The sequence below is a fragment of the Acomys russatus genome, chromosome 29 (assembly GCF_903995435.1).
Source record: "Acomys russatus chromosome 29, mAcoRus1.1, whole genome shotgun sequence".
Lineage (NCBI taxonomy): Eukaryota > Metazoa > Chordata > Mammalia > Rodentia > Muridae > Acomys > Acomys russatus.
The window spans coordinates 5,243,707-5,262,330 of NC_067165.1; the positions used below are offsets into that span (position 1 = coordinate 5,243,707).

At 48.8% G+C, this 18,624-nt stretch overlaps 2 protein-coding genes across 2 annotated transcripts in view; one reads left to right on the plus strand and one right to left on the minus strand.

The window, feature by feature from the left end:
- Mroh7 (maestro heat like repeat family member 7) overlaps positions 1-1,206 on the minus strand; it is a 49,435-nt gene extending 48,229 nt beyond the window's left edge. Inside the window, exon 1 of the mRNA XM_051171736.1 lies at positions 96-1,206. Coding sequence (XP_051027693.1) covers positions 96-1,206 — 1,111 coding nt within the window. The remainder of the gene's footprint in view (positions 1-95) is intronic.
- Positions 1,207-15,272: 14,066 nt separating this feature from the next.
- Fam151a (family with sequence similarity 151 member A) overlaps positions 15,273-18,624 on the plus strand; it is a 12,862-nt gene continuing 9,510 nt past the window's right edge. Inside the window, 2 exon segments of the mRNA XM_051172020.1 lie at positions 15,273-15,420; positions 16,449-16,595. Coding sequence (XP_051027977.1) covers positions 15,294-15,420; positions 16,449-16,595 — 274 coding nt within the window. The 5' untranslated portion in view covers positions 15,273-15,293.

The window sequence follows — 18,624 nt, forward strand, 5'->3', positions numbered from 1 at the left end:
CTGCTATCTGCTCACTTCTCATCCCTCTCCACTACCTTCCCTGCCTTACGGTTCTGAAGAATGTCCTTCCAGGCAGTGTCCTTTTCCCTACTCACCCTCAGGGGGGCTTCGGAAAGCTGTGGCACCCTGCAGGCTGTCCCACTTTGCCAGATCCTCCTCCAGGGGCATGGTGCGGATGCTGTTGTCCTCAGAGTAATCTTGCTGGCTGCTCAGGGTCAAGGTGGAGGTGTCGCTCACCATGAAGCTGGAGTCCATGCTCAGGGACTCAGAGCCCAGGATCAGCGTCATGCAGGAAGATGGAGAGAGAGCGGAGTTGGGTGCTCGGGCACTTGAGTACAGGCTGAGACCTTCACTGGAGCCGGGAATCAGGCTGGCACGTGAGGGCTGTGTGACTGTCCCATTCAAACCAGACCTGGCTTGGCTGTTGGAAATCACACTGATGGACCCCTTGGAGCCTGTGTTCCAGGATGTACCAAAGGTTTCTTTGGAGACAGATGCAAAAATAGTATGTGAAGTCAACGTGATGGCCTCGTTCAGGTTTGAAACTATACCCAGGTTTGCCTTGGAGATGTTCCCAGAGCGCGAACGGTCCAAAGAGGTGTTAGAGGGTAGAAGAAGAGGCACCTGAGAGCCCTGCCTGGAGATGCTATGAGTCCGGACCAAGGCTTCTCTGGAGAGAGCCCTTACAAAGAGGTTTGGCTCAGGCCTGGAAGGATTAGAGTTACTCTGACCCAAATCAAAAACCTTGCTTGAGAGGGACTTGGAGGCATCCTCAGAACTTGGGCTAGAAGGATTCTCTGGACTCAAAATAGTGGCCTGGGTAGAGCTGGGCCTTTGAACTGGTTGTGAGTCTGGGCAGAGAGTCCCTGCTGAGTTGGGCCTGGAGACATGGTTCAAACTCTGGTCTGCAGCATCCACAGAGTAGCTGTTGACCTGGATGGAGGGCGGAGCTGTGGTCCCACTGGTGTTGGGGCTGGGAGTGTCACTAGACACTGGGCCAGGGACCCCGTCTGGGTCAGGACCCAGAGATGGATGAATTACTGGATTGAGAGCCAAGCCATGTACCGGGAGAGGAGCAAGGGCCAGGTCTGGGGTGGGCCTGGGCGCGGTGCTGGACATTATTCCTGGGACCTCACAGGAGTTGGGACTTGGTGTCTTCTCTAGGTCTTCACGGAGAATGAGGCTAGCACCCCGGCTCAGGGCCATGTCCACTCTGGAGGCCTCTCAGTACCACTGTCAGTTTTCTCCAGCTGCTGACTGTAGGGCTCCCTGCAGCATTCCTGGGAGAGAAGATGAACGTAGCCTGCTGGAACCCTGTCGTAGAGGGGCGCCTCTTGCTGTTCCCAGTACCCCCTTCCAACTTCACCACACCCCAGTCCCCTTTTCACTGTCTCCGTTTTGTGTCATGGATATTGGCCTCCTAATTGCATCCTGCTCCCCCTCACCTCATGTCCTGAACTGCCTTTGGCTTGGTACCTCCCACGGCCCCTTGCCAACCTCAGCTCTCCATAGCAAAATATGTATTCCCCCTTTCATTCTAATGACTGACTGAGCCCTGTGGGAGACAAGTTCTAAGTGTCAAGAGCTACGGTTATTTTAGCCAGACATGGTGGCTCACCCTGTAACCCCGGCATTTGGGAGGTTGAGGGAGGAAGGATAATTCAAGGCCAGCCTGGGCCATTAAGATCCTGTCTCCAGGGCTGGAGAGATGGCTCAGAGGTTAAGAGCACCAGCTGTTCTTCCAAAGGTCTTGAGTTCAATTCCCAGCAACCACATGGTGGCTCACAACCATCTATAATGAGATCTGCTGTCCTCCTCTGGTGTGCAGGTGTACATGCAGGTAGGATACTGTATACATAATAAATAAATAAAAATAAAGAATAAATTTATTTTTTAAAAAAGATCCTGTCTCCAAAAACTGTACATAAGTAAGAAAGAACAGGACATAAGGAAGGGAAAGGGAAGAGGAAATAGAGAGAAGGAAAGGAAGAAGAGGAGGAAAAGGAAGGGGGAAACTGTATCTTGGACCCCAAAGCATCTCTAACTCCCCAGTCAGTGCCAAGCACCCAAGTCAGTCTATAAACAGGCAAATAAGCACTTAAAGGTTGAAAGAGGATAAGGTACTTTGTCATGTGTTACCCAATTCTCAGCCAGCCCCCTGTGACCTCAGTTCACCAACAAGGCTCCCTGGGTCTTGGGACAAACCCCTAAGTCACTATAACTGCTCTGCTTGTGGTCACAGGCCAGAGCCTCAAAGGCCCCTTTGGCAGAGCATCTTATAGCCTGGCAAGAGACCACACAACTTACTTGTCCAACAATCTAACCGTGGGTGAATTCCCCAATCCACTGGATCCCACCACTGGGCCACCCTCCCCCATAGGATCTCTTACCTGTCAGCATGGTGTTCTTAAGCAGTGGGCCCCTGGGAAGACATACAAAGAAAATCAAGTCAGGGCAAGAGAGACCCTCTGGCTAAACTCAACTATGGCTTTCCTGTTGTCCTTAGAACAGAGTTCCTAGTTGTTAGTAGGCCCTAAAGGGCTCTTCTGTATCACCTCGCACGGCCCTCCTAAAGCCTCCCAATATCCTCCCCTTCTCCCACTCCACCTTTGCAGGTCTGGGCCTTCCACGGGCTGAGTTCCTCTCTTCCATTTCCCTACTCCAGCCACCACTTAAAGCTTCTCCCTTGTAGGGTCCCTACACAGGCGAAGGCCACCTGTAAGCTCTCAGAACAGCCTGCTGGCTTCCTCTTTCCTGGCACACACATCTGGCTTCTCTGCCAGGCAAGAAACTCGATAGCAGCAGAGACTGCCTCTGCCTTGCTTGCTTACAGCTGGTTTCTATGATGTCCGGCCTGGCACCTGCACACAGCAAGCTCTCGGTAACATTTGGGTTCTCATCTTACCTTCTTCAATATGGCTTTGCTCATCCGTTCCCTCACTTAGCTCACCTCCTGTCCCTTCCACTTCTTACTTGCTCATGTACTTGTCCTGAATCATTTGTTCATCCCACCAACCTGCATCTACAACATGGCTCGGCCCTGGAAAGGCCAGACACTTGAAGTCATGTAGTCCCAAGTCATAGATCAGCTCATCTTACTAGTGTGAGGGAATGGCCCTGGACACGGGACTTTCCCCCACCAGCCCTGTGCTCTTCCATAGCTCCCCGTCTTATGGGAGTGTGAGCCTGCAGGAGGCTTTCCTTGGTTACTCTTCCTATCCTTTTTGCTAGAGGCTGTGGCAAAGGACAACCAGGACCTTGATGCCAGGGGGAGGCCACATATATCCCTAAGACCTGGTGTCTGCAAAGCAGGATGAGCAACCTTACCATTGCCAGAAAAATCTACTTCACCTGTAGCCAAGGAGTTGGAAATGTTGGGGCTCCTTGGTTTGAGTCCCTCACCAAAGCCCTGGTCTTTTCCTCCTTTTATTTTACCAGGGACCTATGTTTGCTCTTCACCTTTTTTCTATCTCATATACACAGATGCTTGCACATGCACACACACACACACACACACACACACACACACACACACACACACACACACACACCATAGTTATCAAAGGGAGGCCTTTTTGACCTGAAGTAATGCAGACTAGTGTGGCCTGTGAGACAGTGAATAGAGGACAGGTTGACAGGACAGAGCAACTCTCCCTGACACTTTCTTCTCCCTCAGCCCTCCTCTTCCATCCTGCCACAGGTGGGCAAGTCTTCAGAGAATCTTCAAAGTAGGAGGCAATTCATGGCTTGCCCTCCACCACATGGGTAATGCTCAGCAGGGAGTGGTGGCGCACGCCTTTAATCCTGGCCTTTGAGAGACAGACGTGGGCAATCTCAGTGAGTTCCAGGCCAGCCTGGTCTATGTAGCAAGTTCCAGGCTGGTCATGAGCTGCATAGAAAGACCCTGTCTCAAAAAATTAAGGGGTGGGAGTGGGCAAAGGGGTGATTGGCGACACATCTCATCAGTTAAGAGACTTCCTGGCTCTCTTCCGAAGAACCAGATTTGATTCTCAGTGCCCACATGGAGACTCACAACCATCGGTAACTTCAGTTTCAGTTGATCTGACACCCTCTTCTGGCCTCTGCAGACACCGCATGCACACGTGGTACAAACATAATTCAGGCAAAACATCAATTTACATAAAATATTTTTTAAATTAATCTTTAAAAAAGGGAGGAGCAGATCACACATCTGTAATCCCAGCACTTGAGAGGTACTTCACAGCCAGCCTGGATTACACAAGACCTTTCTTTATAAAAACAAACACAGAGCTGGGCAGTGGTGGCACACGCCTTTAATCCCAGCATTCGGGAGGCAGAGTCAGGTGGATCTCTGTGAGTTCAAGGCCAGCCTCATCTACAAAGCGAGTCTAAGACAGCCAGGGCTACACAGAGAAACCCAGTCTCAAAAAAACCTAAAAAAAAAAAAAAAAAAAAAAAAAGCACTACAGTGCCTGTATTTAATGTCCATATTTTGATGAGTTTGGACATATGCATGCATATAGAATTCCATCATCACAACCAAAATACTAAACATATCCCTTCCAGAATGTTCCTGTTTCAGTGATCTCTATTTAAGAGTGATAATATGGGGCTGGAGAGATGGCTCAGAGGTTAAGAGCACTCACTGCTCCTCCAGAGGTCCTGAGTTCAATTCCCAGCAACCACATGGTGGCTCACAACCATCTATAATGTGATCTGATGCCCTCTTCTGGCCTGCAGGTGTACATGCAGGGAAAGCACTGTATATATAATAATAAATAAATAAATCTTAAAAAAAAAAAAAAAGGTGACACTATGTATGTAAGAACATTTACCACACCACATTACAGACACACCTGTAATCCCAGAACTAGAAAACTGAGGCAGAAGGATGACCATGAGCCCAAGGGCTAGCCTGGAATACCCAGTGAGTCCCAGGATAGGCTGGGCTACAGAGAGGGATCCTGTCTGAGCTAGGTGTGGTGGTAGAGCACTCTGATCCCAATGTTCAGGAGGATGAGAACAGAGATCACAAGTTCAAGGCCATCCTGGGTGCCGAGTAAGACCTTGTTGCAAACAACACCAAAGTCAGGCATGGTGGCTCACACCTATACTTGGGATTCAGAAATAAGAGAAACACTGGGAGTTTGAGTCTTGCTAATGAGTTCCAGGCTAGCCCATGATACAGAGTATGACTCTAATCTCAACCAAAAAAAAATAAAATAAAATACATCGTGCATTTCCTTAGCGTGTGTTCTTCCGATATCCCCCAAAATACATCCTCTAAGCAATGACTCCCATTCCCTCCTCTCCCCAATAACCACATTTTGAAAAGCTTGTCTGAGGTACTCAGTACAGTAGGGACAGAAGACGAATCACTAAGGTCTTAGTCCATCGAGGCATGAGGGTGCAGGCCTGTACCAGAAAAGCAGAGGGACCAGACTGTCTGTCACCTGTCACCCTCTGTGCACAGCAAGTTCCTGGATTGCATGCTCAAAAAAAAAAAAGGAAGAAAGAAAGAAAGAAAAGAAAAAAAGTAAACCTGGAGAGAAGGCTCAACAGTTAAGAGCACTGACTACTCTTGTGGAGGAGGGCCTGTATTTACTGCCCATCCTTGGATGGTCACTCACAACCATCTGTAACTCAATTTGAGGAGCTCCGACTCCCTCTTCCAGCCTCCACAGGCACCAGATATGCACATGGTAAAACTTACATGCATGCAGGTCAAACATACATACATATGAAATACAAATAAATCAGCTGGTCATGGTGGTGCACACCCAGCACTCAAGAGACAAAGACAGGCAGAGCTCAGTGAGTTCAGGACCAGCCTTGTCTACATAGAGAGTTCCAGACCAGTTGGAAGTGCATGGTGAGACCTTGTCTCAGTAGACGATAAATAAATCTATAAAAACATATACTCAAATGACAGTACATGCTGGCAAGGATGTGGAGAAAGGGGAACACATCTTCATTGCTGGTGGGAGTGCAAACTTGTACAACCACTTTGGAAATCAATCTGGAGCTTTCTCAGAAAACTGGGAATAGGGCTACCTCAAGACCCAGCTGTTCCACTTCTTGGAGTATACCCAGAAGATGCTCCACCACACAACAAGGACATGTGCTCAACCATGTTCATAACAGCCTTATTCATAATATCCAGAACCTGGAAACAAGCTAAATGTCCCTCAGTCAAAGAATGGATAAAGAAACTGTGGTATGTTTACACTATGGAATACTAGTCAGCTATTAAAAACAAGAAAAAACTGAAATTTATGGGCAAATGGATGGAGTTAGAAATGATCATCCTGAGTGAGTTAACCCAGACCCAGAAAGACTCACATGGTATATACTCACTTATAATTGGACACTAGCCCAAAAGGAATGTCCCATGAACGTCTTCACTTACTGGGCAATTGGGACTCTAAGTGAGAGAAATATGAGAGAATGGGGAAATAGAAGGATCCAGAGGGTCCTAGAAACCCACAAGGAGAGCATCAGAGGGGTCTGCTCAACCTACTGCACCAACCAAGGAAAATACTGCAGTAAACATTGAACCCTATTCAGATCTAGCCAATGAACAAGACATTCTCCACAGTTCCGTGGAGAGCGCGGAACTCTGGTACCCCATATTTGACCACTTCCCCTTGGTGGGGAGGCCTGGTGGCACTCAGAGAAAGGATAAGCAGGCTACCAGGATGAGACTTGATAGGCTGTGACCATATCGTGGGGAAAGAGATCCCCTTCTGTCACAGACCTAGGGGAGGGGAATAGGGTGAAAGAGGGAGGGAGGGAGGAATGGGAGGATACAAGTGAGGGGATAACAATTGAGATGCAATCTAAATAAATTAATTTTAAAACATATAAAATAAAAATGCAGTTAATATGAGCAACAGGGAAAATAGCAGACTCTTGAGGACAGGAACAAAGTAACCAACAATCAACTGGTCAGAATCTTATAAGGAGAAAACGGTGTTGAAAAGCACTCAAAGTAATAATGGCTGAAAACATCCCAAATAAAAGATAAAACCATATAGATTCAGAAAATGGGAGTGAACCTGGGGTAAGCCTAAAGAAGTGCAGGCTAAAAATACTAAAAACAACAACCACAAGAGTGTTTGTTTGTTTGTTTGTTTTTATGCTTAGTTGGTTAGTTGGTTTGGTTTCTTTGCAACAGGGTTTCACTATGCAACCCAGGCTGCCTTTAAAACTGCTATGTAGCCTAGACTGGCCTTGAACTGGTGATCGTCCTGCCTGAGCAACTGAGGGCTGGGATTGAAGGCGTGCACTACCTTGCCTGACCACCATTAAAAAGAACTCCTGGGCGCGCAGCCCTAGAACATCCACCTATGGATGAACAGCCATGTGAATGACAGCAAGGGTCTGTTGGCCCTCGGCCTCCGGGCTTCTTTCAGCAGAGGGGCCCCCTCAGGCCACAGGCAGTTCCCTCTGCCTCTCCAGCCACATCCATCCCCTGCCCTGGCCTTGAACCTGCTTTCCAACCATTCTCAATGACTGAATGAGTGAATGACAGCTCTTCAAAACAGATACCGCTGCCCTCGGTCCCTGGCACATTCATTGAGACTGTTCCGGCATCTGGCAGTTTTTAAGCGCCCAGCAAGTGGCAGAGGGGGGCTTCTCAACCCTCACTTCTCACACACACACACACCACCACCACCACCACAAAGATTCCTAGGGGTCCCTCAGTGGGAAAAGCATCTTCCTAATTCTCATCCCATTCCTTCTGCCAATCTTGGGCCACCTTCAGCCATCCGCAAGTGTCCGTCCACACACCATGCTTCTCTGAATGAGAAAAAAAAGCTCTAGCCCTCGATCCTCTGCACTTGCCCTCCCGAGATCTGTGGCATCCCCTCTAGGCCTGCTTAGTTCCTCTTCCCTGTTCTCCCGACTCTCTGCTTTCAAGACTGATAGGTTTCTGTGAGCCTTGAGCTGCTGGTGTGTTACCTCCACCTGGGCATCCACATGGCAACAGAAAACTCAACTTTAATCCAAAGGTATGAAGTAACAACTGTGGGATTATAGCCAGGTGGGGAGACCTTTACCTAGCAGGGCTTGGGGTCAAGGTAGTAAGTGCCTTGTGGAGGCCACGCAGGCTGACCCCTCCCTTGGTACTTTCCCAGAGCCACCCTTCAGCTTACCTGGGCTCCCCCGCCCCCCACAGCCCAGGCTGGGCTTATAGTCTTTGTGAGGTCACCATGATCCAGAAGTTTCCCAGCCAATAAGATTCCTGCTCCTGCTCCTGCTCACACAATGGAGAGGAGCGAAGGAAGAGATGTGTCTTCTTCAGACCCCCAACTCCACAGAGACAGGACCTGACTCAAACAAAGGCTGAGTCTCAGTGGGACTTCAAAGCACCCCAGAACATCTCCTGTGACCTTATACCCCTGTTTATCTTGGGGTGACAGTTGCTTTGGAACCAGGCAATCTGTGACAAGAAAGGCCAAAAGCCAGAGACATCAAGAAAGCGAGCCCTTGATCTTTTCCCTGCTCCACCCCGTTTCATCCGAGGACTGATAAAAGTGTGGAGCAGGGTACAGTGGAGGGCAGGGCCCCGAGATGCACACCCTGTGTGACCTAGATTCTGTGGTGAGGAAGTTAAGGCCCTATAGCTATCTTGCCCAAGAGCATACTTTTAATGATGAATAGTAACTAAAATGGTTCGGATTCGAGAGACAAAATAGAAACACTTTTAAGGCACCACTTACAAAATGAGAGTGAAACTCTGCGTGATGTCGTATTCTTGTTTGGACTCAGAGCAGTAAATCTCGGTACCCTCAGATGTGAGGCACTGTTTGTTCAGAGACACGCTATCCAAGAACTGGTCTCATCAGACTAGCTCTGTGTCTTCAGCGTCCTCAGCTCGTCAGTGAAAGATAGGCATGATTTTTGTCTTGTTCGTTTTTTGTTTTGTTTTGTTTTCAAGACAGGGTTTCCCTGTGTAGTCTTGGCTGTCCTGGGCTTGCTTTGTAGACCTGGCTGGCCTCAAACTCACAGCGATCCACCTGCCTCTGCCTCCTTAGTGCTGGAAATGAAGGCGTGCAGCCATCACACCCGGCCTGACATACCTTTTTTTCTTTAAGATGTATTTATTCACTCTTTATACAGTACCCTGCCTTCATATGCCTACAGACCAGCAGAGGGCACCAGATCTCATTATAGATGGTTGTGAGCCACCACGTGGTTGCTGGGAATTGAACTCAGGACCTTTGGAAGAACAGCCAGTGCTCTTAACCTCTGAGCCACCATTCCAGCCCCATGGCCGACATTCTTGAATGCTCTCCTTTTCAACTTTGGACTCACTCTTCCTGGCCTGACTTCAGCCCTCTGTCCTTCCTGTTCCTGCCCACACCCCATCCCTGCTCCTGTTCCTTTCTGATGCTTCAGCAGATCCAGAATTCCTCCTCGCTCCTCCTTCCCCACAGCCTAGGAACATGGCTAGGTTTTCTCTTGCCAGAAATGTCCTTCCTAGTCCTGAAGAGATGGCTCACTGCACTGGCTGCTCTTCCAGAAGACCCAGGTTTGATTCCCAGCACCCACACAGTGGCTCACAACGATGTGTAACTTGTTCCAGAGGAACCTATGCCCATTTCTGGTTTTCTTGGGCACCAGCAAGATTTCTCTGTGTAGCCTTGGCTGTCCTAGACTCGCTTTGTAGACCAGGCTGGCCTCGAACTCACAGCAGTCCACCTGCCTCTGCCTCCCAAGTGCTGGGATTAAAGGCGTGTGCCACCACACCTCAGCAATAAAGTCCTTCTTTAGCCATGACACACACCTATAATCCCAGCACTGAGTTCAAGGCCAGCATGAGTTATAAAGTGTATTCCTGTCCTGGGTGGCATAAGACTGTAATCCCAGTGAGACAGGAGGATTACAAATTGAATAAGCTACAGAAAATTCAAGGCAACCTTGGCAATTTAGTGAGAGACTGTCTCAAAGGTTAAAAAAAAAAAAAAGAGCTTAAAGTTAAGTTCCATCATAGAGAGCTTATCTAGCATGTGTGAGGCTCAGGGTCTAATCCTAAGAACTACAGAAGAGGAGGGTCCTTCCTGCCAGGCTACCGGTGCTGGCAGTGTGAACTTGGTCGTGTCTGCAGCTTCCCTGCCATCCGTGGTACAGCAGACAGGCTCTCTGCTGTGACAATTAAACACAGAAGCAGCTTCCTGCCACTAGGCCAAGGCAACCTGATTTATGGCTATATCTCATATCTAGTACCTTCAATAAACTAGCACATAGAAGCCTCACAGACTTTCACTTTATAGAAAGGCCATATCTCCCGCAATGAATTAAAGTAAGACATTTCCTTTACTTTGCACTTGGCGTTAAGAAGTATCCCTTAACTCTAGATGAGAGAAGCATGGGAGAAGAGCAAAGTAGAAGGATCCAGAGGGTCCTAGAAACTTACAAGAAGAACATTATAATAGGCAGATTTGGGCCCAGGGGTCCTGCTCAAACTATGGCACCAGCCAAGGACAATACAGGCCGTAAACTTCAAACCCCTACCCAGATCTAGCCAATGGACAGGACATTCTCCACAGTTGAGTGGAGAGTGGAGTATGACTTTCATACATACTCTGGTGCCTCATATTTGACCATGTCCTTGGAGGGGGAGACCTGGTGGCACTCAGAGGAAGGACAGCAGGCTACCAAGAAGAGACTTGATACCCTATGAGCATATAAAGGGGGAGGAAGTCCCCCCTCAGGCACAGTCATAGGGGAGGGGTGTAAGGGGAAAATGGGAGGGAGGGAAGAATGGGAGGATACAAGGGATGGGATTACCATTGAGATGTAACAAGAATAAATTAATAAAAAAAAATACATATCCCTACTTCTGGGTGTAATGGAGCATGCCTTTTTAATCCCAGCACTTGGGAGGAGAGCCAGGCAGGCCTCTGTGAGTTCAAGGCCATCCAGGTCTACAGAGTGAGCTCTAGAACCCTATCTAAGATACAGCAGAGGAGAGAAACACTGAGGTAGCCATCCTCCTGCCTCTGCGTCCTGAGTGCTGGGATTAAATGTGTGGCCACCATGCCTGGCTCTTACTTTCTGTTAACAGCCACCTGCTATCAACTACCTATATATGACCTAGCATCTACTTGACTTTTCCATGAAAGTCTCAGAAAGTGTCACTTTGACACATTAGGCCCCCCAGTGGCTCTAACACTGAATACCATCAGACAGCCTCTACCCTGCTCCCTACCCTGCCTGCCCTAGTCCCAACTGAGTTCTATAAATAACAGGGATGCTTTTCCTGGGATTATAAAATCCACAAAGCCTTTTTCGTTTGGGAAAGCTCAAACTCATGATCCCAAGCCACGCTTGTTCATGTTTGTCACAGAATAGGTGGTTTTCTATTTTCCTAGTTCTAGGGATGCAACTGGAGGGAATTTGCCTGCTAGGAGAAGTGTGTGACCTCTGAGCTGCTCCTCAGCCCTCTTTTTACTTTTTACTTTGCAAATCCAGTCTAAGTTGCCCAGACTGGATTTAAACTCACACTGTAGCCCACACAGGCCATGAACTCGTGGTCCTGCACCTCAGCCTTCCTGGTAGCTACTATTACAGGCTCGCACTAGCAGGCTCAGCTCTTTAGAGTCTTCCCTTCTTGTTTGAAGCCTGGGAACTAATCCCAGAGCTCACTGCCTGCTAGACAAGCACTCTACCACTAAACCGCAGGCCAGAAGAACATTTTTTTTTTCTCATAGTAACTCATGTCTCTGTGATCATTGGCCAGGTTTCTAGCTGGTGTCCCAACTCCTCTAGCCACGTATATCCTGCATATCCACCTATGTCCTATATATTCTATATCAGGGGACTTGTTTGATGACAAATTCCTCAACGTCTCCCCACTGATACAGGGGTCACTCTACAGCCTGCCTTTACCTGCCCATCCAGCTGGTCCCTGCTCCCATGCATCCATCCATCCATCCATCCATTCATTCATTCATTCTTTATTTATTTATTTATTTATTTATGTTTTTGTTTGTTTGTTTGTTTTGAGTCTCACTATATAACTGTGGGGGAGGGAGAGCTGGAGTTACTATGTGGGCCAGGCTGGCTTCCGACTTAAAGAGATAGGCCTACCTGTGCCTCCTGAGTGCTGAGTTTCCAGGCATGTACCACCAGCCCTGGCTTTATTTTGTTCTTTGAGACAGGATCTCTCTGTAGCCCAGGCTAACTCATGATCCTCCTGCCTCAGCCTTTGTACTGTAGCATCATATACATGCAGAGAACTTAGCACGCTGTATCATGACTGATGAAGTCCTTCCTTTTTAATTTATTTATTTTTATTTTATGTGCATCAGTGTTTTGCCTGCATGTATGTCTGTATGAGGGTGTCAGATCTTGGAGTTACAGACAGTTGTGAGCTGCCATGTGGGTCCTGGGAATTGAACCCGAGTCCTTTAGAAGAACAGTCAGTGTTCTCGACCTCTGAGCCATCTCTCCAGCCCCAAATTTTTCTTTAAATAATTTATTTATTTTTATTTTATGGGCATCAGTGTCTTGTCTACATGTATGTCTGTGTGAGGGTGTCAGATATTGGAGTTACAGAGAGTTGTGAGCTGTTATGTGGGTGCTTGGAATTGAACCCGGGTCCTTTGGAAGAGCAGTCAGTGCTCTTAACTGCTGAGCCATCTCTCCAGCACCATCTGGTGAATTCTTAATGAGGACACAGAGGGCCAGCATCTGGATATAGACAAAGCACTTTGTGGGGCTAGGGATATGGCTCAGTGAACAAGCCATATGGGCATATGCTATTCTGTCAAATCTTGATCTGATTTGTCACTTTTTCTGCCACTCAATTAGACATCACTTTTTTTCTTTTTTTCTTTCTTTCTTTTTTTTTTTTTTTTTTTTTTTTTTTTTTTTTCTGTTTGGTTTTTCGAGACAGGGTTTCTCTGTGTAGCCTTGGCTGTCCTGGACTCTCTCTGTAGACCAGGCTGGCCTCAAACTCACAGAGATCCGCCTGCCTCTGCCTCCTGAGTGCTGGGATTAAAGGCGTGCACCACCACACCTGGCTTAGACATCACTTTTTCTGCCACTCCATTAGACATCACTTTCAAACACGGTGCTTCCTTCTACAAACTCACTTTTCCTTCATTGTTTGGGATTAAAGGCATGTACCACCATGCCTGGACCTAAGCTTTTCTTTACCTGAAACTTGTTCTATACCAGGCTGGCCCTCAACTCAGACCTGCTTGTCTCTGTCTCCTGGGTTAAAGGCGTGTTTGTATTCCAGCCGGATCACATGGACCTAGAAGATCTTTGGATGTCATCTCTTGCCAGAGCAGCCATGTTCTAAATTAAAATTCCTCTACAATAAATTGTTGCTTTAAAAACAAAAAATTCCAATTGTTCAGATTTTACCCAAAAAACACTCAGAAGCCAGATGCTGGGGTGAAAACCTGCTAGCTCAGAGAGGCAGAGCGAGCACCCAGCTGACCTTCCTACTCAGCCCTCATCTCAGAGGAAAAAGCCCAAAAAGCTCACTAGCTCAGCTGACAGCCCAGCAGGAAAAGGCCAAAAAGCTGAAAGTAAGAAAGCTTGCTAAATCAAAGTTTAAAAGCCCCTTCTTTTTATCCTTGCTGTCCTAAATACCTTTCCACCACACCAAACAAGAAATATGTTTTTACAGTTCACAATCTCAGGGTTCATAATGGGATCAAATTGACATCTGAAGAAAGACACCCTGAGTTGATCCGTGGCCTCCCCACATGCACACACAGGCACATGCATATACATCCAAATGCATGTACACCGACACATGTACATAGACACAAAATAGAGTTTAATTTTTTCATTTTTAAATTATGTTTACTTTGTGGGGAGTGGGAGTACATGTAGAAGTCAGAGGACAACTTGCAGAAGCTGCTGTCTCTTTCCACCATATGGGTCCTAAAAATTGAACTCAAGTTGTCAGGGTTCTTGGCAAAGACCTTTTACCCATTAAGCCAGCTTGCTCACAAAAAAAAAACAACTTAAAATTTTTTTTGCTTTTGGTTTTGGATTTTTTGTTTGTTTGTTTTTGTTCTGTTGGCTTTTTTTCAGGATATGGTTTCTCTGTATAACCACCCTGGCTGTCCTGGACTCACTTTGTAGATCAGGCTGGCCTCAAACTCACATAGATCCACCTGCCTCTGCCCCCAGAGTGCTGGGATTAAAGGCACGTGCTACCACACCCGGCACTTTTTAATGTTTTTAAAGCTGAGCTTTGGGATTTTTCCACTGGTATTTATTCAACCCGGTATTAAATATAACCCTAAAACAGTGCCCTTCCATTGTCACTTGGGGTGGACAAGAAGAGACCAAGTAGAGGCAGTAGGGCCTGTGCTTACATGTGGCACAGACGTTGCTCAGGACAAAGTCTTCTGCAACAGGAACTGTTTGGCAGTGGTCTTGTCACAAGAAATAAACCTCTTGGAAAAGCAAAAACTATACTCCATTTGTTGTCACTGCTAACAAATGCAAAAAAAAAAAAAGCCCTTATCTACCCACTCCCTTGTCACCTGTACCCTGCTGTCCCTTAACCTCTAAGGCCCAGCTCCACTGCACACCTCTCACAGCTGCCTCTTTGAAGCCTAGGAGTTCCCTGGCCTGTGAGACTGGGGCAGTCCTTAACTCTTTTCCTCCTGTTGCTCCTCGAACCCTCTCTGTCTGAGCAATTTAGCCCTGCCCATTGAACCGCTGCCCCAGGGGTGGCCTGCGCTCCCGCAGGTTCACAGGCCAGGACTATCAGCTCCCATCCCAGCCCTATCAGCCATCATCTCAGATAAAAGGAAATCCATGTCCCTAGGGCAGATCTAATCTGCTCTTGTCACCAACCCTGACATGACCCAAGGGGTTCCCTGGAGCCGAGCAGAAAGTTCTAGATTGAGGGGAGTAAAGACATGGCCCAATGCAGCTGCTTCCTTTCACATAGGGGTAAACCAAAGCCTGGACGGACACTTTGGCTTGCTCTAGGCCACCAGGAATGGCAGACCAGCTAGCACAGAACCCTAGCCTCCTGCACCAGGCAGGGGTCAGGGCTCTCCCCAATGCTCCACTGTTTCCTGAAGTGCTCGAAGGTCATCTGAGGGGTGGCAGGATTTTCTGCTGAGTCTGATAAGATACAGCATGGGGAGGGAGGTGAGGGCTGGCAAGAGGGCAGGGCTTCTGAGCTCTCTCCACCCAGGCTGCAGGAGTGGCCAGACCGGAGGGCTAAAGACTGCCTGCAGGCTCCTGCCTCCTGCCAGATTCTCAGCTGCAGGGAGCCTCAGGAGCTGCGATTGTGGAATCTCTCTTCAGCGAGGGTCAAAATGTCCTGCAGGAAGTGGTGCTCACAAAGCCAGGCCAAGTGGATCGTTGCTGGTAGTGTCAGTGTGACACTGGTGTTGGCCATTTCGATGGTTCTGGGACTAACCCTGCATCGGGGCACCCAACCAGGTAGGAACTCTGTCCACGTACCCAGCTCTATTCCTCTCTTTGATGCTTCAGCCCTCCCAAGCCCCCATCCCTAGCAGAAGGTACCACTGACTTTCCCCTGATCAACTCAACCTTCAGCCAAGACCCTCCTCCTGTGCTTTTCGCAGGCCCTTCCTTCTTGGAGTCTGTGAGCAGTCTTCACACTCTTCCTACACACCTGCTGATCCCTGCAATCTCTCCTTGACAAAGGGCCCTCCAGCCACTCAGGAACAGCCCCTCAAGCCTAAGCCTCAAATCTATGCCAACCTTGATTCTGAGGCTCTACTTCCTACCCCCACCCTCCCATCCCCAATTCCCCTCTATCCCTCACCAGCACTGTCCTCAGAACCTCAGGGCTCTCTCTTCTAGACTCTTGCAGGGGCTCTGTCTCCAGTGGGCTCTTTGCAGCCCGCTAGCTTTTTCTAAGCAACTCCCCGCATCCCACCAGGTCCCATGCCCTGCGTAGACCCAACTCCTCTTTGTAGACCAGGCTGGCCTTGAACTCACAGAGATCTGCCTGCCTCTGCCTCTTGTGTGCTGGGATTAAAGGTGTGGACCAGCACTGTCTGGCAACCTTGAATTTCTGACTTCCTTGCCTCCACTCTAATGATGGAATGCCAGGTATATGCCACTACAGCCAGGATATGTCCAGAGCCTCACCATCCCAGGCAAGCAAGCACTCCACCAACTAGGCCACACCCCCGGTCCCTAATATAATATAATGTAATTATTTGAAGAAGATCTTTACTGTCTGGCCCAACTGAACTGGAACTACTATGTAGTTGTGGCTGGCTTCAGGCTGATACCAATCTTCCTGCCTTGTCCTCACAACTTCTGGGATCAGAGAGATATACTACCAGGCAAGGTTCACTCTGTCTTACCACACCAGGGGCCGTGGGCCCTGCTGTCTGTCTACTGGACTGAATGCTAGATTCATGGTGGTAGAATTATGGCTAAGCATCCTGGGCTGAGCAAGAGATGACGATACAACCCCTCGGCATTGGTTCCAGGCTGTGAGCAAGATGCCGTTTGCCGTCCTGATGCTGACATGCTGGACTACATGCTGAACACAGGCCAAATCAGCCACCGGGATGGGCTGCTGGTCACCTGGTACCACGCAGCCAACAGCAAGAAAGAGATGGAGGCTGCCCTGAACAGTAAGTCTAGCCATCCTGCTTGGGGTCAGGGGATCAGGGACCAGCTGACACCATGGTCATGGCAACTCTGTGATGGATATTTTCATATGCCTACCACAGCTTCCCTGAGGGAACAGGGCTGAGGGCTAAGGCCAGGTGCTAAGTCCAGGCTCATCACCATACTGTACAACAACCCTCCCTCAGCCTGCAGGGGCTGATGGTCCCTGCTAAGGAGGCCTTCGACCTCCAGAAGCCACAGATGTGAACTTGACAGCAAGCACTTCTGAAACAGGCTGTGGATACCTGAGCAGCTCTTTAGAGCCTCCATGCAAAACAATCACAGTGTCCTGTCAGTGACAGGTACATACACCCCTCATACTGCATGAGGGTCCCCTGGAACCCATGCATCCTGCTCATGGGTACCACTTGTGGGAGAAATTAGGTGACCTAGGTTCTGCTGTCAGAGAGAGGTGAGGCCAACACAAATCAGCCCACCACCCCAAGGTCTGTGATCTGAGTTTCTGGGTTGGGTCAACGGGAAAACATCCTTGAGTTTACTTCAGAAGGCACAGGCCCCCATTCACACTGTGAATGTGGCTGGAGAGCTCCCGGGGGCACACTGCTGTCTAGGACCTCACCGTGAGAGCTACCGCTCAAGAAAAACCTGCTGACCTATAACCCAGACCTCAGGAAGCTGAGGCAGGAGGATAACTAGTTCCAGGTTGGCATGGGCTACATATCAAGACCTTGTCAGAGAGAAATGGGACAGGGAGAAGAAGAGAGACCTCCTGGTTTCAGATGAGCATCCTGGAGTCTCATCCAGGGTCATACAGAGGTCTGAGCAGAGGAGGAGGCCTGGCCATCAGGCTACGGGTTTTGCTCTGGCAGGTCACAGCAGGCCTGATATATGGCCTGGGGAGAGCTGGTTGACTGAAGGCCTGAATGACAAGCGGGGAGAGGCCAGGCCAGGCCAGGAGAGTTCACCTGTTCTCTGACAGCTGGGCCTTGGTGATGGGCAGGGAGGAGTAAGCATTAGCCTCAACCATGACTTTCAAGCTTGCCCAGAAAGCACTGGGTGACACAGGACTGAGAAACTGTCTCTGGTCTGAAACAACAGGACTAACGCTGCACTCCTGGCCTCGGCTTCTGAACACCTGCTAGCCCCCTCTTCTTTCTCTAGAAAAGAGCACAGACAGCACATTCCATTGGCTAAAGATGAAACCGTCTTAACTAGGAGCCTGCATATTTCAGCTTCTGGGGAACCTGTTTTTCTGTGGGGGGAAAAAATCTTCCTTCAGGGTGGGCATGAAAAGACCATCCTGGGAAGGATGGTCGGTGGTCACATACATAGACAATGGCAGCGCCTATTGCTGTACGGGCTGCGAGATACTTCTGACCGGGCCTGGGCCTATCTAAGCAATACCTAGAGGCTAGAACTGCATGCTAATTAAAGGGTTTTCCCTTTATCTCTGAGTGCTGAGAATTTCTCACTGGAGAAGGGTGAGCATCCCTCCGCCTTAACAAAAAAGAAAAAGCCCTCTGCCCCGACAGGGGAACCAGGCCAGAGAGAAGTGGGAGACAAGGCCGGAGGGGATGCTAAAAGGACCCGCCACCTAGCTTCACCAAGCCAGCCTAGCACAATAGTCATTAGTGTCTCACCATGTCAGGAGCATGGCTTTTTAAAAAAGCCAGGTTCCCAGTGGGGCAGGGTGGGGTGGAGGGGTGGGGGAAACACAAAAGCAGAGAGGCCCAGTTTCCTTCCTGCCAGGCCCCTGGGGCAGGCCTCTGAGGGAGCTGGCACAGTTAGGATGGACTGGACTGGGTGTCCAGGCAGAAAGCAGGCCTGGAGGCAGCCCATACGGCTTTTTTAAAAAAAAAAAAAAATTTTTTTTTTTTGAGACAGGGTTTCTCTGTGTAGCCTTGGCTGTCCTAGACTCACTTTGTAGACCAGGCTGGCCTCGAACTCACAGTGATCTGCCTGCCTCTTCCTCCTGAGTGCTGGGATTAAAGGCATGCGCCACCACCACCCAGAAAAGGCTTAAATTTTACC